The sequence below is a fragment of the Clupea harengus genome, chromosome 4 (genome assembly GCF_900700415.2).
Source record: "Clupea harengus chromosome 4, Ch_v2.0.2, whole genome shotgun sequence".
Taxonomy (NCBI): domain Eukaryota; kingdom Metazoa; phylum Chordata; class Actinopteri; order Clupeiformes; family Clupeidae; genus Clupea; species Clupea harengus.
The window spans coordinates 1,664,759-1,686,570 of NC_045155.1; the positions used below are offsets into that span (position 1 = coordinate 1,664,759).

The 21,812-nt window shown below is 46.2% G+C and overlaps 1 protein-coding gene and 1 pseudogene across 1 annotated transcript; one reads left to right on the top strand and one right to left on the bottom strand.

Moving 5' to 3' along the window:
• Window positions 1-1,798: 1,798 nt before the first annotated feature.
• On the top strand, window positions 1,799-20,769 carry slc6a17 (solute carrier family 6 member 17). The gene is made up of 12 exons (XM_031565695.2): window positions 1,799-2,353; window positions 6,499-6,914; window positions 9,103-9,260; window positions 11,946-12,072; window positions 13,860-14,041; window positions 14,697-14,807; window positions 15,410-15,651; window positions 16,091-16,283; window positions 16,637-16,829; window positions 18,436-18,595; window positions 19,377-19,539; window positions 20,318-20,769. The coding sequence occupies exons 2-12, from the start codon at window positions 6,614-6,616 to the stop codon at window positions 20,684-20,686; spliced, it is 2,199 nt and encodes a 732-aa protein (XP_031421555.1). The 5' UTR covers window positions 1,799-2,353; window positions 6,499-6,613; the 3' UTR covers window positions 20,687-20,769.
• Window positions 17,643-17,761, bottom strand: LOC116220385 (annotated as a pseudogene).
• Window positions 20,770-21,812: the final 1,043 nt, after the last annotated feature.

Genomic DNA, 21,812 nt, shown 5'->3' on the forward strand with positions numbered 1-21,812 from the left:
TCGGAGTGAGTAACAATCATATGATCTTTGGTTGCCATAGCAACAGATCCTAGCGAGTTGGCCCCTTACAAGGTGAGTCACATGAGAGACTGGAGGCGAATGGGGAGCTTGCTGTATTCAAACACACTGCCTTGTGATTCCAGGGAGGGGGGGGGGGGGGGGGGGCGAGGCAGCCACAAACCCTCATGTTGAGGATGCTCCATATCACTGAAGGCTGTGATATAATGTGGTGAACGGATTTCTGGATGACTCAGTCCAAACCTATTTTCGGAGCAGCCTTGAAACCACTGCGACATCCTCGCCAGTCACAAACCAAATCCTCTTTTATCCAGGGGGTGGTGGGGGTAAAGTTCTCCACTTAGTGTTTCAACTGAACCTCCGCAGCAAAAAGCACTCCGATGTGTGAACACTGCTGAAAGGCCTTCTGTAACCTCACACCACACCAACATTAGCGCATTCCTCCATTACCCCAACAAGCAAACATTAGCAGGCCTTTCACGGCTCCTCTCCTCCTAAGCCTCCAAGAAGGACTCCCAAATCCTCTCTGCAGTATTTACACAGTACTCTCCCCAACATCTGCTGGGGGTTGGCCGGAAGAGCGTGAGTGGGGTTTTAAGGTAACCCCCCCCCCCCCCCCCCAAACTTCTCCCCTTCCGCTGACTGCTGCCTGACTGTACCTGTTTGTTGACAAAGGGGTCTGTGTGGCAGCTGCCTCGCCTCGCACAGCTGTGGCTGGGAGCCGCTCTTCCACCCAGGGGGGGTGAGGTATCCACAGCCAAAGCCTGCTCTATTTACCCCCACGGCCCGCTCCAGACGGGGGCTTCAAAGGCCGTCGGGGAGCTCTCCGTCACCGTTGCTCGCTGTGCCTCAAATCCTCTGTTTTCCTTGGCTGTCTGTGATGCTTCTTATCTGAGATGGACATTTGAGCCCTCAGATGATGGTGGAATGGTGATATTTGATCACCAGTGCTTGATGACGACACAAATCACAAAGGCTGTTTACCTTCCATCCTTCCATCCACAATGTGTTGTGTACCGAGAGGTGGATATGAGAGACAGTGATTCATAATGATTCATACACATACTGTGTCACAATTTTCAATACAAGACATATGGTGAAAATGAGAAAAAAAACTGAAACAATGGAATTATAATTAAATGATATCTGCTGAATAAGATACACCCAAGGGGCCTTGATATCAATCTATATTAAAGGCATCAGACAGATTCACCACACCACACAGTGTAATAACACCAAGGGCAGACCACTTCCCATGTGTCAAGAAGAGCGATGAGCCTGGCACAGCATCTGGTCTTCGCAGAGGCAGGAGAAAATAGTTCCTTTGATGGCAGGTGATATATAGGTGGCTGTCTCTAAGGTACCCGATGACACACTCTGAAGCAAAATCCTCAAGGATACTAATATGAGACGGTGGTTGCTATAGGCTTTGGAATCATACAGCAGATTCATTTAGCCTGTTTGTGGTCACTGGACAATATAGCCTTTTGTAAAATATTGATCCTTTCTCTGAGATCTCCTCAAAAAGTATCATTAGTACTCCTTCTGATCTATCTATTTGCTTCTGCAGTAGCCTACTTGTTAAAAGACTGACCAAAAAGGAATGGACGATAGAGAACCTGTCAAGGCAATCGTTGGCAATCTTTTTCTACTAGACTTAAAGTCAGTGTTTATAATTGGCTTTGGTGAGTCATGTGGACACCAGACAACTTTATGACAGTGGTTGACTCTATTTCACGTTTATTACACATTTAATGAACCAAACTGGCATCACAACGCCCAGACCTCGCACCTGTCCAAATGTGAATATAAATGGGAATGAGTTTGCTCGGCCTTCTTTCTCGCTCCCGTAACTTTATTTGCATTTCCAGAGTATACTATTGCTGATGAGAATAAATCCGCCAACCGCTGCTGACGTAGATGCGCATGGTCATTCACGCGTCAGTATCAGCGTACAACACTGAATAACCATCAGCTTACCTTCAGACTTGTGAGGAAAATATAAAATGGTGCCCTGTGAAACTGTATGTAATATCGGGTGAGAACTGCATTACAAGGGCAGATCTGTCACGTTTTTTGTGCATACGGGAGACAAAATTCTAGTAGTTTGAACTATCTGTCCAGTCCCTCGGGGTTTCTGCGTCAGACTTTACGTTTCACACTGGCTTTGGCACGCACCGCTGTGTGCTCAGAAGAAAGGAACGGTTATTGAATGAAGACAGCAGCTTTCTGCCGAAAATTACTCACCATTTATCTGAGGATGCAGCCGTTGTGGGTCAAGTTTTTATAGGGGCTGACAACGAAGTGTTGATTGACACCTTTCAAGACCGATACGGTAAGATATGTAGCCATTGAGATGAAATGAAGATACGTGAAGACACAAAATACAAGCGGGATTGCTACTACATGACAAATTAGTATGTATACAATAGATGGGAAGGACATCCATTTGTATAGCCTATCGATGTGCTGCTGTATCGTTATTTCGAATGAACTATTGTACGGTTTCGCTTACTTCGGCTTTGAGCTCTGCGCTTTGAAACATTTGGCATGACCGATGTTGTCCTACATTGCTTCTGAAGTGTATGTCAGCACCTGCTGTCACGCCTTTAAAAATGCAAGTTTACTTAAATAGGTGTGACATGTTAACGCTGTCATTGTAACTGTCCTGGCTTGTGTAAATTGTTTCCGGTGACTGAATTAACGCCATAGGAGCGAGCAGTCGAAATGCATCGTAACTTGACCTTGACAATGATGGTCGTGACGACCATACCGTCTTATCTGTTTTAACCGAAATGCTTCAGGTCAACATTACCTGCACAAGTACAACGCACAGAAGAAACGTTGCTTTAAACGACACATTATATGTCTTTTTTTTTTTTTTTTTGAAATAACACACCTGCGCATTTCGCTTAGTATACGTTTTAGGAGTAGGATACAAAGCATGCTGTTAAAATATGCAGCGAAACATCTCGGCTCGTCTGGTTATGGTCTGCGACTACACTGAAAGAAACAAAACAAACGCACCTACAATAAGAGTCAAGATGTTTTGCATGAATATTGCGGCAATCAATTTTCAGTTTTTGTTTTCAGTCTGGCTGACAAGATACTCCTTAATTGGTTTCAAAATCCCAGCGCACAGTGGCGCTCACGAAGCGCGTGACGACTGTCTGGTACCTATTCATTCATTTTTTCCCCCCATCTAGGCCTGTGTACTCAGCTTGTGATATTGCGCACATAAAAAAAGTTGTAGTCTCTATGTAGTCTGTAGAGGGAACATGACTGGATTTTAGGCCTACCTAAATAAAAATATGACATATATATATGACACATAATTAGTGAAAGTAGGGCCCCCTTTTGTCTATAGAAAGAACTTCCAGTGTTCATCTTATCACTGACTTGTTGCTATTATGTAAACAAAACCATGCAATGCAAGGTATCACTCCAAAGACATGCTTGCAGGTAGCCTGCATCAGCACCAATGCAGGAACTCGTTTAAAATAGGTTAGGCAGACAACCTGCGTGTAGTATACGGGACATAATGTGAAAAGGCTCGTCTGAGAGTAAGCTAAATGTGATTTCATGTATTAATTTATATGATGGAAATAGTATTAACTTGAAGGGATAACCTGGGTTCCACAATGTTATTCAGAGATAACTGAGTTTGGCAGAGCTGTATCATGATTTGTTGATGCCCACTAATGTAGCCTACCTGTTTTTCTCTTTCCTGTACTGATGTGTCAGGTTGACTGCACTTTCCCCTTCACAGTATATATTGTTTCTGTTATCTCTCCTTGAGGAGTTAATGGTATGTGTCAATCTCTCAGAAACTGTCAGTTTAGAACAATGACTGTGACTCAAGAGTTCTCTGGGCTGAGATAAAGCAGCCAGGAGACGAGAGTTTGTCCAATACGATTGCCTAGCAACCGCACTAGATAATCCTACACCACATCCCTCTCTGATGGCACTTGATGGAACCTGATCCTCTATTTTCCCAACAACACAGTTTGGAGTAGTATGATTAATCAGAGGCGTAATAATTACCTTCTGCAAATTTCAGGATGATGGGGTCGATTATGGTGAGAGCAATATCTAGTGGTGCTTCACAAATATAAAAATATTCCAGGTTTATAGCACTACGTCAAGACGTATCTTATACCTAATATGCATTTTAAGCGCAGTTTCATATGAGTACACAAAATGTCAGTCGAATGTCAATCAGCTCTAAGGTAATGTTTGAATACCACAGGAGTCCCTGTCCTTGGGCTTCTCTGCAGTATGGCTCTTGACTGAAGACCTTTCTGAGGCGTGCTGCATCATCTGTCATCAGCAGTGCTCTCATGCGATGCGTAGCTTTTGCTAAACTTGGGATTCGTTGTAAACATGATCTGAGGCCCAAGTTTACTGATTTCGAACCTTTTTTCCCCATTGTATTGTGTTTTTTTATGGCACTGTATGTGCTCAATGCCAAACCCTCTTACATTGTTCTTCTGAAACCTACACTGAAACGCACAAGCCCCTGTGCGTGGTAGATACAAGGAAGTTCTCAAATTGATGCAATTTAGGCAAAGGTAAAATATCCTGCCAAGTGATCGTGTGAAGGTGATAAGCTGGCCTTACCATGTCGTGACAAAGCAAAATTGGAGTTGCCATGGAATGCGATGTGCGTGCAGGCAGCAGGGGCTGGGATTCGGGTGGGCCAGCCGCCTCCTTAAGAAGTCTGTGCACATGTGATCCCAGTGATCCTGCTAATCTCACTGGCCTGCCTCTGCTCTGATTAAATATCCTCACCTATAACATCTACTGCTTTCAGGCATCCCATCCAAGGGACTGACATATAGAGGTATCCGTGTGATCAATTAATCGTCTACCTGGGGAGTGCTGTGTATTAAGTGGCCTTCTTGACACATATGCAAAATACCAGGATGGCATAAAGTAGGGCAGTCAAAAATAACATCTACCTTGTCTTGCTTTTGTTTAGCTTAAGCGAGGACCTCTTTGTGTTTGCTAACATGTGACTTTCAATTGATAGTAAGTCAGTGTAGAGATGCATGGCTGCTGCTTAGCTGCTTGTTCCTTTAAACTGTGGACTAAACCAACATTCCGCCTGGAAATGGCTACTGATCACTCTGTGGGATTTATGGCTTTACTGAATGCCTCCATCAAGTTTAACACGCACAATTTCACAGGATGATGAATTCAGGCATTAGAGAGTCGGAACACTTGTGACAAATCCCCCTTGCTATCCAGGAGCTGCCATAACACTGCCAGTTCATCCCCAGACCAGCATGGGACTCGGCTTTCCTTTCAGTGAACCAACAGCATTGTTTCAAGATATAGAAGTCCTCATGGGTCTATCCATTTGACTTAAATGTCTAGACGTACTTAGCAAGGATTGTTTCTTTTTTTAACCTGACCAGCTTCAAAGCATGAAGACTCCATCTTAACAACAAAACCATGTTTTATCTCAACTTAAAGTGACATCATGTAGGTTTTCACTGTTTTTGTAGGTAGATACCTTTTACAGTACTAGCAAATTCATTGTGATGTAGAGGGGAGATAAACACACCTGTTGTTCTACCTAGCCACCAAGGCTAAGCACTATGTATTTCTGTGGTTCAGGTACCATACCATGTGAAATGAAAAAAAAAACAGCATTTTTGGCAGTGTGTCACTAAATATGTTGCTGAAATGCATCAGTTAGCAAGCTAGACAGGATTTATCAGCTCAGTTGTGGTGTTTGCCAGAACAGCCTGTTGGCTGTGATGATGTGCTAGTTTCAGACAAAAACTCAATAGTGTCCGCCTCACATGCCCCCCTCGGGCTCACTGAGCTAGCCGACTGCACTCTTTAAATCTGCCAGGTCCGCTCTTAATTGGTTGTCTGTGTTGTCAATCACAGGAAACGATGGCTGAAATATCACTGTTGACACTACAAATAATCAACCTCAGACTTTAGATTTTTCAAGTTTCAAGTTTATTGTCATGTGCGCATTTATTAGTAATTAAATGTCTTGTGCTCAAGTGTCTGCTCAACTTAAAAAGAATAAAATAGGTACAAGAATTTAAAGTCTAGAAAGAAAGTAAGAAGACAGGATGAAGAAGGTATCAAATTAAATTAAAGTGGCAAGTGCAAGTTGCATGTGGTTGTTCCATATTAAGTATGAGGGGGTGTAGGACAGTTCAGCATCCTGATGGCCTGAGGGTAGAAACTGTCTCTGAATCTGTTGGTACGGGTCCGTATGCTTACGTAGCGTCTGCCAGATGGCAGGATGGTAAAAAGACTGTGGCTGGGATGGTTGGGGTCGGAAAGAGCTACTAGTCAGCTACTAAGTATGGAGGCCTTCTAGTTAATAGTCTGTCTTTGTTTGTTTAGCCTCTCACTCAAAAGTAGGTGGTTGTTGGACACCTTAAGTTACAGTAAGCACCAGATATTTAATATTTTTTTATTTGATATTTCTCCTGTGTCTTTTATGAACAGAACCCAAAGCAAGCACAACCCAAAGCACATAAGACTGAAGGGCGCGACGGGACACCTAGGCCTAGCTTGGTCCTAATCACATCGATTGATTGATTGACGCAGTCGACTCCTCAACATGAGGAAGCAGAGCAAAGTGGCCCTGCGGCAGCAGAGCAAAGACAATGTCACGGAGTCGGTGGCAGACCTCCTGGCCTTGGAGGCGCCCCTGGACTACAAGACCAGTCAGATGAGCATGAACGTGCCCGCCGGAGGCCAAGCGCCGAAGACCAAGCAGCCGGACATCTCGCCTGACGACGAAGAGGACGGACGCCCGGCCTGGAACAACAAGGTCGAGTACATTCTGGCTCAGGTGGGCTTCTCCGTGGGGCTGGGCAACGTGTGGCGTTTCCCCTACCTATGCCAGAAGAACGGTGGAGGTGAGTCACAGTTTTTTTTTTTTTTTTCTGACGCGTGTAGCAAAGATGCTGTGTTTATCGCTCTCCTAAGCTCGAGTATTGAACTGCTGGCCCTGTTGACACGGCCTGGAGAAAAGCCAGGAGATTTATGTTACAAACCACGGTGGGGTCGGCTCACTGTGCCGGAAGCGTGGCTATTTTTGTCCTTTGACCATCTGAAATATAAACCCATTTCAGCCCCATGGCTATTTGTACGTGAGCGACACAGGGCCACGAGTAACACTATTCATTCTCGTTCCGCTACAACTCTTTTTACGCTCTGGCATAGTCTCTGGCTGGTTTGTCAGGCTCCCTGTATCGGAAGGATGCCTTTGTGATATGTGGCGCAGCGCCCCCCCAAGATAGCAACCATAAATAACACGTCGGCCCTGTTCCGAGTCACAGGAATGCAACTCGCATTGTTTAGGAAGAACGGTCACCATAGGAACATGCCATCACGACACTATCTTCTTGATGAAAAGGGCTTGTGAGAAAGGACCCATCAATTCTTATCTAAGGCAATAAAGGGTGACCTTAACGTGACGTCACTAAGATAAATTGACGTATTCCTATAGTCCATCAGACCTTAAATGTACGTAGATTGTGCTGTCATGCTAATGGATACAACAAGGAGTGTGTCACTGGCTCATATTGCTACTGTCTGCCTTCCGTGGAGGAATTAATAGGCGTGTTATCAACTCCTGTCATCTCCCAGTCCATGTTCTCACTCAGAGAGAAGATGGATCACATTTGGCTGCAGGAGCACATTAGCTGAGAACTGTGACTGTGATTTCCTGGCCATCCTCCAGTGACGGACAGACTTTATCCCAGATCTTCGTTCAGCGCACAACTCTCACAAATGTTCTTGTGAAGCACACCGAGTCCCAGAGTTTATGATATGCTCACTATGCTTTTCAGCCAACCATTTTTTTTATTCTCCATTTCTATATGTGCAGCCTTTACCTTAGGTGATATGTCCTTAGTGTGTGTGTGTGTTTGTGTGTGTGTGTGTGTGTGTGTGTGCGTGCGTGTGTGTGTGTGTGTGTGTGTGTGTGTGTGTGTGTGTGTGTGTGTGTGTGTGTGTGCGTGTGTGTGTGTGTTTGTGCATGTGTGTGTGTGTGTGTGTGTGCGTGCGTGTGTGTGTGTGTGTGTGTGTGTGTGTATGTGCGTGTGTGTGTGTGCGCGTGTGTGTGTGTGTGTGTGTGTGCATGTGCCTGCGTGTGTGTGTGCGTGCGTGTGTGTGTGTGTGTGTGTGTGTGTGAGATTCTAACTGAAACATGACACCACAATAGTCTTCTCTCCCAGGCCCGTCCCCATCTGGTTACTATGACATCCCAACTGGTTCTATATTTCCACGTCTGCCCTCCCTCCCTTCCCCTCTCCCCTGCTTTCCCCTGTAGCGCCAGACCTGCAATTCCCTTTCATTTCCCACCCGTGTGAATAACAAAGAAGCCCAACAGAGAAACACTGAGTCATCAAATGAGACCTCCATCAAAATCAATTTTTGTTTTCATATCCTAGTCATTCTGCCTTACTTTAATAGCCCCTTATCACAGTCAAACAGCAGCCCTCACTTGCAATCATAAGCCTTGTGTATTAGTGTTGTTTGTTGTTTAAGCATGTGGATGTGTTATTTTGACAGCAAACATTACTGCCCTGTATGGCGTGGGATGGTAGGGTTCAAGGCAAACCAATTTTCTCCAGATGAAAGCAACTGTCGTCATGGTGACTTTCATCAGGTCAAATCAAGTTTGCTTAAAAGGGAGTGGGGCACCTCAAAAGTAAATATCCATATTGAAGGCTTTGAAGAAATAAAAGGTGTTATCAACATGGAAATTCTATTTCTCGTCCATGGTAAAAACAGAGCTGGAGTTGAACGCTTGGCTTTAGTAAAAGAAGGGATAGCAGTAACCTTAATGGTAAGCTGCCAAGGCCCTAAAAAGCAGTGGCAATAGGGTTAGGGTTTACTGGGGTTTGTAGGGGGTGGCATGATCTTTGCTATGAAGCTTGAAGAAGCTTCTGTGTGGGTATTCTTTTTCTTTTTTGAAGTAAACTGATTGGTTGGGTTGATTATAAAAAAAAAAGAAATCTTTCTGAGGTTCAACTCTTTTGTGTACTAATGAAATGTGTGAAAGTGATGGCCAAAAATGGAACCCTCCATCTGTCCCAGGTGCGTACCTGGTCCCGTACTTCATCCTCCTCCTCCTCATCGGAATCCCGCTCTTCTTCCTGGAGCTGGCGGTGGGCCAGCGGATCCGTCGCGGGAGCATCGGGGTGTGGAACTACGTGTACCCTCGGCTGGGGGGCATCGGCGTCTCCAGCTTAATGGTGAGCTAACGAGCGACGACACGCTCTCCTGGTGACACGGGGGTGGCTGCCTTTTGATCTTTAGGAACGACATCCCACGCCTTTCACAGCTTCACAGCACCCCGTGTGTGTGTTTGTGTGTACGTGCGTGCGTGTGTGGGGGTGGGCACAGGGGCTCGGATGAGTCATGACTACACCCCCCCCCCCCCCCCCCCCCCCACCCCCCTGGCCTTGTCGTGACATCATCCCACCAGCTAAACAAAAGCCCCTGGCAGTGTTCTGCTGGTGTCAAAGCTGTAGCAGGGACAGATGTGCTGCGCAGTGGTTGCCGCGGCAGCAAGAGGCTTTAATGTGTTGTTTGAAGGGGTCAGAGGAACAACACCAGTTTATGGAATTATGCAATGCTTTGCCCTGAGGGAAACTGTCCCTGCACCCAGAGCAGCCACGTATGAGGCATCGTCCATAGTGCGAAGTCACGTGACCCTACGTTGCCAGCTTTTTAGAGGGATACTGGTTCTCTGGAAAGGTCTCTTATGGTCCCGTTATGTCCTCGTGTGAGTCGAGTTCAAAGCAGGTGGATTGTGCTTTGCTTCGCCAGCAGGTCTGGTCAGAGCTAGAAAGGGGTGTTGACAAAATGGGGGCTACGGCTATTCCTATCACCCCAACTCCCCAGATGTGGTCGGAGAAACATGTTGTGTCCTGTGAGCGGAGTCTGTGATGTTTGAGCTTGAGGATGAGACTGTGGTAAAGTAAAGACAGACACTACTGTCTGAGTCTGACCACACGCCCACAGCGCTCTTACCATTCACACATTCTGATTGACACTCTGAGGAGGGAGTCTGACTGTAGTTCCTGTTGAAGGCAGAGAGAGACAGAGGGAGAGAGAGAGAGACAGACAGAGGGAGAGAGAGAGAGAGAGAGAGAGAGACAGACAGAGGGATAGAGAGAGAGAGAGGGAGAGAGAGAGAGAGAGACAGAGAGGGAGAGAGAGAGGGAGAGAGAGAGAGAGAGAGACAGACAGAGGGAGAGAGAGAGAGAGACAGACAGACAGAGGAGAGAGAGAGAGAGAGAGAGAGACAGACAGAGGGAGAGAGAGAGGGAGAGAGAGACAGAGGGAGAGGGAGAGAGAGAGACAGACAGAGGGAGAGAGAGAGAGAGAGACAGACAGAGGGAGAGAGAGAGAGAGACAGACAGAGGGAGAGAGAGACAGAGGGAGAGGGAGAGAGAGAGAGAGAGAGACAGACAGAGGGAGAGAAAGAGAGAGACAGACAGACAGAGGGAGAGAGAGAGAGAGAGAGGGAGAGAGAGAGAGAGAGACAGACAGTATTGTCTGCGACTGACAGCTGGGTGGTGTAGCACAGGGTAAGGTGAGCGTGGAGCCGGAGAGCTGAGAGAGTGGCTAAAAATATCCTGCGGGGAAGGCGGAGTGGGCTTGGAGCGAGCGCACTTTAATAATTTAGAGAGCTTGTGACTGCAGCTGTGTGACGCAGGCACTCACTCTCACGTCCCTCCAGGGAGAGAGCGCAGGAGAGAGAGACACACCCACCGCATCTCACACCCACCCTGAGACAGACAGACAGGCACGTTCTGGAAACAGACGTGGTGGTGCTCCTTCATCGGCAGAATTTTGTATCATTTTTTTATTTTATTTTATTTGTATTCATGATACTCTGTATCTACTACTACTTTTAGTTTGTTTTGTGACTTTATTGAAAATACAAGAAATGACATCACAGACTATAACTTCTAATGACAAAAACTGTTCACAAAATAAAACCCAAAACTGGGAAATGATCAATAGAGTGAGGTAAACCAGTTATAAAGTGTACAGTGCGGTTTATTTATGACAGTTTTGTCTGACGTAATTTGTTGACACTTTCACGGGGCAATATAAGAATGAATGAGCTAACCACACACACACACACACACACACAAAAGAGATCAGCTAGGGACTGGTCCCAGCTCCAGACCAGACCATGTTATGTAGGGTAATGCTGTTGCCTTTCACATTTAGCAGACGCTTTTACCCAAAGCGACTTACAAGGATGTATACACATTTTCACTGATGGCACACTGCACATCAGTAGCAATTAGGGATTCAGTCTCTTGCTCAAGGACACTTTGACAGGGAATCGAACCAGCAACCTTCTGATTACCTTCTGTTTACTAAACGACTTCTCTACGTCCTGTACCACTGTCGCCCAGCGACTGAGTGACAGACTGAGGGTGACTGTATTGTTGTGTCAGTGATTGAGTGTTTTGTGTAGTGCTTTGGTTGTAGTTGAGTAGTCAGACTGTCTTCCTTATGGCTGCTGCTATTTAAATGGACGTTTTGCTGTTTGGGGATGTTGAGGAGGAATCCCTGGAAATGCAGAATTTATGGATTTTTAATAGCCCAGTTTTCCGAAGATCTTTGACCTGTATGACGGAATAGGAATGTAAGAGCCAGAATTCATATACCATGCCTATAGCATCTGGGGCAGAGGTCCGCAGGTTCTGCTCGTCCGAATGAGTTCAGTTTGAGTAGCAAGAGTGGATGTTGTGAATAACAGTTTTTCTCTTTGGCTGCTGTATTTTAGCTCAGTGTGTCTGGAATGGTAATGACTTAGGCCGTGTCCATACTAATGCATGAACCAGAAATTGACATTTTTAGTCTTAACAGTGTTAACCCCCCCTCCCCCTCCCCCTCCCCTCCCTCCCCCTTAGGTTTGTGCTTTTGTGGGGCTTTACTACAACGTCATCATCGGCTGGAGCATCTTCTACTTCTTCCAATCCTTCCAGTACCCCTTGCCATGGAGCGAGTGCCCCATCCGCAGGAACGGAACGCTGGCCTGTGAGTATGGAAACAGATGCAGAGAGCACACGCTTGGGCTGTCTCCACGCCTGTGTGTGTGTGTGTGTGCGTGTGTGTTAGTGTGTGTGTGTGCGTGTGTGTGTGTGTGTGTGTGCGTGTGTTAGTGTGTGTGTGTGTGTGCGTGTGTGTGTGTGTGTGTGTGTGTTAGTGTGTGTGTGTGTGTGCGTGTGTGTGTGTGTGTGTGTGTGCGCGTGTGTGTGTGTGTGCGTGTGCTTGTGTGTGTGCGTGTGTGCGTGTGTGCGTGTGTGTGCGTGTGTGTGTGTGTGTGTGTGTGCGCGTGTGCGTGTGTGTTTGTGTGTGTGCGTGTGTGTGTGTGTTAGTGTGTGTGTGCGCGTGTGTGTGTGCGCGCGTGTGTGCATGTGTGTGTGTGTGTGTCTGTGTGTGCATGTGTGTGTGTGTGTGTGTGTGTGCGTGTGTGTGTGTGTGTGTGTGTGCGTGTGTGTGTGTGCGTGCGTGTGTGTGTGTGTGTGTGCGTACCACCAGACTAGGTATTCAGTGCGCTGATGCTCTCCGCTGAGAGCAGCTGTCTTTCTGCTGACTGCAGGCCGGAGATGCTCAGTGCCGTGGCGATAACGCAGCTTTCGCCTGGACTTGCAGCTTTGATGTGCAAAGTTTCTTTTTTTTTTGGCTGGGCTGTCAAAAGAGAGATCCGGGAATACTCATTCCCAGGATGCTTTGTGCTGTGGATGTGATTGGCGGGTGCCCTCACTGGTTCGGACAGAGACATTGGCCTCCAGCCATGTTCACTCCACACTACTGCTTATGGCCGCAAGTAAATACACAAGGTTGTAAAGTTCAGAGAAGATGCTCCAAGGGCTGATAAAATTCAAAATGTCCTCATGTGAATCCATATATACGTACACATAGTGTTAGGGGTGGGGGGAAAAATTGATTTTTCGATTTCTCTCGATTCTCTCTAGAACGATTCTGTCTCGATTCAGAAAAGTTCATAATCGATTTTTTTTTTTTTTTTTTTTACACATTCATTTTGTGTTGAAATGCAAGCTGCATCGATTATTGCATTGTTCATAGAAAGTCATGATTGTGACAAGGACACGCTTTTTCTCTAATAAAAAAATGAATCTGTTGATTTTCTTTAATTATCAAACAGAAAGTAGGAAGCGATTTGAGACTCTGAGTAGCAAACTCAAATGTTTTAAAAATCGAGATGCATCGATAATCGTTTTATCGGTTTAGAATTGATAATCGATAATCGGTTTAGAATCGAGAATCGGTTTAGAATCGAATCGTTGACCTCTGAATCGGAATCGAATCGAATCGTGAGGTGCCAAGAGATTCCCACCCCTACATAGTGTGGTATATATGCTGCATATAAGCACTTCATCCCATGGACAGAGCAAAGGACTCTGTAGCATGAGTGGTCAGTCTTATGCGCTTCGGGTCAATTCAGTTTTTATCTCGTCCAAATTTATTTTTTATAATCAGTTGACCTAAGTCTTCAGATGATTGAATTGTTTTTTTGTGTGATGTGCTCATACAAAATTGGATTAAATCGCAGTAGCCATGCTAGGCCCCTGACGATACGTTTGCCCACCCACATTCTAAATCACGGTGCGGTTGTAGCTGATTTAACAAAAAAACAAAACAAACATCTAAATGTTCCTGCTGAGGATGTACATTGGGTAAGGAAGCATTCTTGTCCTCACAGGGAATGTGGATTGACCATGATGGCCCTCTTGTGTTTAAGTTAGACGAGTTTGGTTTTAAAAACCGTTCCTTATTCTTTATTCTGTTCTCGTTTGTAGATATTGAGCCTGAGTGCGAGAAGAGTTCCGCGACAACATATTTCTGGTACCGTCAGACACTGGACATCACCAGCACCATCGACCACAGCGGAGGCCTGAACTGGAAGATGGTGCTGTGCCTGTTGGCAGCATGGATAATCGTCTGCCTGGCTGTGATCAAAGGCATCCAGTCCTCTGGGAAGGTAGAGAGGCCACGGCGTGACATTAGTGCAGACGTCTTTGCCAGAAGATTAAGATTAGTATGATTGAGTATCAGAGGGGTAAAGCTCTCTGGTAATAAGGGTCCCATCCTGAAGCTAGGAAATATTTCTTGATGCAACGTAACATTTCGGTTGATCTTCATGCACGGTAGAAAAATTTATAAACTCAACATTGCACAATTACACTGGATTCTGGATACACTGTTTGTCATCTAGAAAAAGAAAACGTTTTGAAATGTCATCTTTCGCCATTGTTTGATTGTCAATAAATAATGCCCTGTTTAAAAATAGCTGGCAAGACTAACCTCAGTACACGTGAGGACACACAAAAAAAAAACAGAACATGTGAAGTCAACCGAGTCACTTTAAAGTGGTACCATCATTTATTATTTATAGCATCAGCACACTAGAAATCATAAACCTAAACAATGAAATGTTCAAAAGCTGTCGTTTATCTCCCTCAATACAATGTCTTCATGCGCCATCTTTGTCTACCACGGTGTAGTCTCCTAGTGTTTGTAAGAAGGTGCCCTCCTGAGAGATAGATTGACGTGTGTGTATGTTGTGCACATGAATACAAATGGACTGCCCCTCGGTATCCATAGTAACGTGGTGATGTGTTTTTCATCATGGTCAGGTGATGTACTTCAGCTCCCTCTTCCCCTACGTGGTCCTCTTCTGCTTCCTGGTGCGCGGGCTCATGCTTAAAGGGGCCGTGGATGGAATTTACCATATGTTCACGCCAAAGGTGAGGCAGGGTCATGCGGGGAGAGCAGATGTGCTCTATTAAACACACACACATGTACATATAGAGGTAGGTATGTACCTAGGTTATGTATACACACAGTTGCAATACACACTGAAAAACTACACATACACCTATACGAGCACATAAAGCGCCCCCCCTCTTATGCGGTGGGTGGGCTAGCTGCGTATGCACAGCCACTGGGTAGAGTCAGTACTCCAGAGATTCATTTGCCTTTCACGGGGGTTCATACGGCCCTCAGCAGTTAAGAAGAGTGTGGAATTGGTCGCCCCCTGGTGGTGAAGTTTATGCTTGCAACAATACTCTGAACAGCCTTCCAAAGGCCTTTAAATCATTGAAATGGATACCTTCTCTTTGTATCGTTTAATCTTGTTCCAGGTTTTTCATATTAGGCACTAGAAATAAAAACACAACTGTAACTTTGTTGTCCTGTTCTGAAAATGAGTTTGAGTTTTTGAATCTTCAGTAGAATGGTGCATGACTGAAGACGTTCACAAAAAGAATCATGAGCACACACTGTTGTATCAGGCTATGTTGGGTTTTGTCGTGTGGTATATCACGCGTCTCTTCCCCATACCTTCCAGCTGGAGAAGATGCTGGAGCTGCAGGTGTGGAGGGAGGCGGCCACCCAGGTGTTCTTCGCCCTGGGCCTGGGCTTTGGCGGGGTCATCGCCTTCTCCAGCTACAACAAGCGCGACAACAACTGCCATTTCGACGCCGTGCTGGTGTCCACCATCAACTTCATCACCTCCGTGCTGGCCACGCTGGTGGTGTTCGCTGTGCTCGGCTTCAAGGCCAACATCATGAACGAGAAATGCGTAGTCGAGTGAGTGAGATCAGGCACTAGCCGGATTTATTCAACGCAAGAGCATGACATTATATTTTTCACATAATTCACATACATATTTATTTTATCTTTTCTGATGTTCTGTGAGTTGATCCACCATTAATGCACAAAGGACTTCCTCTACTGTTTCTGTATTACCTGCGTACTAAGCAGCTATGTTGAGCACTTTATATGGTCGCAAACGATGTTATGTTTAAGATGAGCTCTCAAGCTTTCATCTACTTCATTTTATGTGTATTTAATTGTGAAAATTATATATATATATATATATATATATATATATATTTTTTTTTTTAAATACTTATTTTTTAAGAATAAATATGTGTAACATTAATAATTTTTTTATCAAAACAAGGTCTGAAGCCTGAACAATAAGGTTCAGTAAGTGGTGCTGACTGGCTCTTTCCCCCTGTTGTAGTAATGCAGAGAAGATTCTGGGCTTCCTGAACACAGGGGTGCTGAGTCACGACCTCATACCTCCAAACGTTAACTTCTCACACCTCACCACCGAGGATTACGCCGAAATGTACGGCGTCATCAAAACGGTCCGAGGCGACAGCTTTGACCAGCTGGGCCTAGACGCATGCCTCCTAGAAGATGAGCTCAACAAGGTAGGGAAACTCTTTAAAAAAAGAGGGCTGCTTTCTGTACAGCACAGCACAGAAGAGCAAAGGTGTTTTATTGCACATCCAGGAAGCACCTCCTTATTAGTTTGTGTCAGCCATTGGTATTCGCTAATTAGCACAGAGTCTTTGCACACAGAGAGCTTCTTGTGAAATCCGCAGGCTTGATGCCTGTGAGAAATCCACCGCATGCCAATAGCTCTAATTATCAGAGGTGGAATTTTTCCACTTTTGTTTCATTGTGACTTAGTTTTTTCAAACGTTGAGATGTTTTTTTTCTCTTTTATCTCCCTGTTTGAGTCTTTTCTGTCTGTCTGTGTGTCTGTCTCTCTCATCTCCAGTCAGTACAAGGCACAGGCCTGGCCTTCATAGCCTTCACAGAGGCTATGATTTATTTTCCAGCCTCCCCCTTCTGGTCCGTCATGTTCTTCTTCATGCTCATCAACCTGGGCCTGGGCAGCATGATCGGCACCATGACCGGCATCACCACGCCGGTGCTCGACACGTTCAAGGTGCGCAAAGAGTACCTGACAGGTGAGCTCCTCCTCTTCTGCCATTTCATCTCTCTCATAAAACTATGTCCATTACAGATGTACACGACGTTGACTTGGGGGACGAGATCACGTGGTTGATTAATCAGCAGTCAACAACACAGTTTACCCACTAAAATCTCTTTCACCAAGTACATGCACACACACACTGCATAAAAGGTGTATCCCTGTTATGATTGTTTGGTCGCGCAGGGTCCACACCTGTCTTCCCTCTTCACCGCTTGCAGAGATCTGGGAAGTCACGTAGAATAGATTACATCAGTTTTCCTCAGACTGAAATCTTTTATCGCAGCTGGAATGTGAGGGGATTCTCAGAAAACATTGTAAAAAGTGTTCTGATTTCAAATCAGTGACCCTACCCAATCACATCGTATTGACCATTTACCAAAGGGTGTGTGAGAAGCTATCAAATGCCCTCTCAGAAATCCCCTCCTTCCTTTTCCATATGTTTTCTATAGTAGTTGACTCCAGATTTCTTCTGATGCTGCGCCTTTTATTGTGGCTAACAGCTCTGAAATGACGTCTGGCACCTCTGCAGACTGTGTGTAGGATGTGACTGTGTGTGTAGGATGTGACCCCCTGCAGACTGTGTGTAGGATGTGAGCCCCCTGCAGACTGTGTTTACATTTACATTTAGTCATTTAGCGGACGCTTTTGTCCAAAGCGACGTACAAGGGAGAGAACAGTCAAGCTAAGAGCAATAAAAACCTGGTGTAACAATAAATACTACTTTACATAAGAAATAGAAAAACGACATAGAAAGAAAAATAAGTGCAGGAATGTAAAAAAAAAAAAAATATTACAGCACCTGGTATTCCCAGGCGGTCTCTCATCCAAGTACTAACCAGGCCCGACACTGCTTCGCTTCCGTGATCAGACGAGATCGGGCTTGCTCAGTGTGGTATGGCCGTAAGCCAATGGCTCTGCAGACTGTGTGTAGGATGTGACCCTTCTGTTCTGTGTGTAGGATGTGACCCTTCTGTTCTGTGTGTAGGATGTGAGGATGAGACCCTCTGCAGACTGTGTGTAGGATGTGACCCTTCTGTTCTGTGTGTAGGATGTGAGGATGAGACCCTCTGCAGACTGTGTGTAGGATGTGACCCTTCTGTTCTGTGTGTAGGATGTGAGGATGTGACCCTTCTGTTCTGTGTGTAGGATGTGACCCTTCTGTTCTGTGTGTAGGATGTGACCCCTCTGTTCTGTGTGTAGGATGTGACTGTGTGTGTGTGTGTGTGTGTAGGATGTGTGACCCTTCTGTTCTGTGTGTAGGATGTGACCCTTCTGTTCTGTGTAGGATGTGACCCTTCTGTTCTGTGTGTAGGATGTGACTGTGTGTAGGATGTGACCCTTATGTTCTGTGTGTAGGATGTGACCCTTCTGTTCTGTGTGTAGGATGTGACCCTTCTGTTCTGTGTGTAGGATGATGTGACCCTTCTGTTCTGTGTGTAGGATGTGACTGTGTGTAGGATGTGACCTGTGACCCTTTGCAGACTGTGTAGGATGTGACCCTTCTGTTCTGTGGGTAGGATGTGACCCCTGCAGACTGTGTAGGATGTGACCCTTCTGTTCTGTGCTCTCTGCCACCTCAGTGGGCTGCTGCATCGTGGCCTTCTTCTGTGGCCTTCTCTTCGTGCAGCGCTCCGGGAACTACTTTGTCACCATGTTTGATGACTACTCTGCTGGGCTGCCACTCACCATAGTGGTCATCCTCGAGAACATCTCAGTGGCCTGGATCTACGGCAGCAAGAGGTGAGAGGGCTGTTTCCTGTCAAAGGGGATTGGGCCTACTGACGGCTTTACCTCCAGTAACTACGGTTACAGAGATACCAGAATATAACTGTCAAAGAGGATTGGGCCTACTGAAGGCTTTACCTCCAGTAACTATGGTTACAGAGATACCAGTATATAACTGTCAGGGGATTGGGCCTACTGAAGGCTTTACCTCCAGGTCAACTACAGTTACCGAGATACCAGAATATAACTGTCAAAGGTGATTGGGCCTACTGAAGGCTTTACCTCCAGTAACTACGGTTACAGAGATACCAGTATATAACTGTCAGGGGATTGGGCCTACTGAAGGCTTTACCTCCAGTAACTATGGTTACAGAGATACCAGTATATAACTGTCAGGGGATTGGGCCTACTGAAGGCTTTACCTCCAGGTCAACTACAGTTACCGAGATAGTGTTCAGCTTACTTCTCTAGAGACAATTATGGACACAGCCGAAGTGCAGGGAATTACTGAAATACCATGATGCTTCCTTTTAAAAAGAACAGACCATAGGTAAATCTGCTCTGTTCATTGTCTCCATCTTCTCTTACGGATGGACAAACACGGGAACAATTGTCAGCCATTCAGGGAGTGTCACAGGATTCGATTTACAGATGGGTTCATATGTTTGCTACACTGACTGACACCCATCTCTCCCACACCCATCTCTCTCACACCCATCTCTCTCACACCCATCTCTCTCTCACACCCATCTCTCTCTCACACCCATCTCTCCCACACCCATCGCTGGGCGTGCAGGTTCATGCAGGACCTGGAGGACATGCTGGGCTTCCGGCCGTACTCCTTCTACTTCTACATGTGGAAGTATGTGTCCCCGTTCTGCCTCATCGTTCTCATCAGCGCCACCCTCATTGAGATGGCCCTCAAGCCGCCTGGGTACAACGTCTGGGTGCAAGAGCTGGTCAGTGTCCCCTCCTCACTTATGTCAGTGTCCCCTCCTCACTTATGTCAGTGTCCCCTCAGTGTCCCCTCAGTGTCCCCTCCTCACTTATGTCAGTGTCTCCTCCTCCCTTATGTCAGTGTCCCCTCAGTGTCTCCTCAATGTCCCCTCAATGTCTACTCCTTGCTCATGTCAGTGTCCCCTCAATGTCTCCTCCTTGCTTATGTCAATGTCCCCTCCTCCCTTATGTCAGTGTCCCCTCAGTGTCCCCTCCTCGCTTATGTCAGTGTCTCCTCAGTGTCCCCTCCTCGCTTATGTCAGTGTCCCCTCAGTGTCCCCTCAGTGTCTCCTCAATGTCCCCTCCTCACTTATGTCAGTGTCCCCTCCTTGCTTATGTCAGTGTCCCCTCCTCCCTTATGTCAGTGTCTCCTCAATGTCCCCTCCTCACTTATGTCAATGTCCCCTCAATGTCTCCTCCTCCCTTATGTCAGTGTCCCCTCCTCCCTTATGTCAGTGTCCCCTCCTCACTTATGTCAGTGTCCTGCATCTGGTTAGGTCAACTAGTAGGTTTATCTCCTAATTGAGAATTTGAACTTCAATTTCTTTATTGCATTTGTGTTGCTTTTACCTGCAAATTGCAATCATTCTACAAGTCAGTGTGCCTCTTATCTCACACAAGCTTATTTTCATTTCCATATCTATGGCTACCCATGTGGTCCAGCCCTGAGCTGTGCGCACAAACTGGTGAATATTCCTTTCCTAAAGCTTCTTCTCATGGCGCTTCTTCTGATTCCCCCAGGCCATGGAGCAGTTCCAGAGCTACCCGCCGTGGGCGCTCGCCATGTGCTTCTCCCTGGTCGGGGCGGCCATGCTGCCCCTCCCTCTGGTCTTCATCGCCCGCCACTACCACCTGATCCCCGACGGCTCCAACAAGCTCTCCGTCTCCTACAAGAAGAGTATGATGAAGGACATCTCCAACCTGGAGGAGGACGAGTCGCGCTTCATCCTCGGTAAAAACCCCAGCGAGACGCCCTCGCCCATGCCCTCCCACCGCGCCTACCTGGGGCCCGGCAACTCCTCCCCCATCGAGCTCACCACCACCTCCATATCCACCCACGGCTATGGCACTAGCAGCCAGACCAACACAGGGCCCAAGACCGACTTATGATTCCTCCATCTTCCTCACACACACATACACACACCGACACATGTCCTAGCACCACACACACACACACACACACAAACATACACAAACATACACAAGGTCGAGTGAGTGAGTGAGACGGAATGACAGACAAAGACGAGACACAGACAAACAGGCAGACAAGGCGAGCGAAGGGGAGGAGGAGATGTCACAGCACTCTTCACACCTTACCCCTAGATGAGACAAGCGCTCAGAAATAAAGCAAACTGCGTCTAGCAGGGAGCTACAAGCCAGTCCCCCACGCCCCAACACGGCCCCTCCTGCTCCACTACCCGAGGACCTGTGCTGCTAACGCTAACGCTAACGCTAACTCTAACGCTAACCGCGTGCTGTTCAAGGCCAGATTGGTAGTACGTCCTGACGGCTTTGGAATTGCACTGCAGGCAGTGTGGAGATGTTAGCCACTTGAATTCAGAGCTACAGAGACGTCATATCAGCCAGGCCCATGCCCTCCCACCTCTCTCTCTCTCTCTCTATATATATATATATATATATATGTGTGTGTATCGGCTCAGGGTAAGGTGTCCCAAACATTGCAATATATATCTTCACACCGCACAGACAATGCAGTCTCCTTCAAGGGGTTGTCTTGGGTGTCGTAACAGCAGTTAGAGAGGTCTCTCTCACATGTTTGAGCCTTTTTCTCCCCTCAAATGAAAAGCAAGGAAAAAGCAAGGATTGTTATTTGTAAGCCATTATAACTCACAACGTGCTGTAGCAAGGATGGAGATTCGTTCTGCTTCTCTTCCACAGCATTGCTTTGCTCGGTTGCCTTACCAAATGGAACTTGTGCATGGGCCTTTGTAAAGAACGTTGGATGTGATTCGAACGGGCTTCCCAAAATGTTGGAATGTTTTAAGTACATAGACACCTGAACAAGCACATTTAAACATATAAAAAAAAACATGATGGAACAATTTCAGCAGAGCTTTGGTTGCTCAGTATTTTTTCGTCAGTAGTCTGTAGACAATCCACCCATTTGGCAGTATCGTGTCAGTTTGCCAGTGTCTGGAGGTGCGTGTCTTCAATAACTTAGACATCTAGTAGTTTTAGTAGACAGACTTTAGATTGAAAATGCACTGTCTCCCGT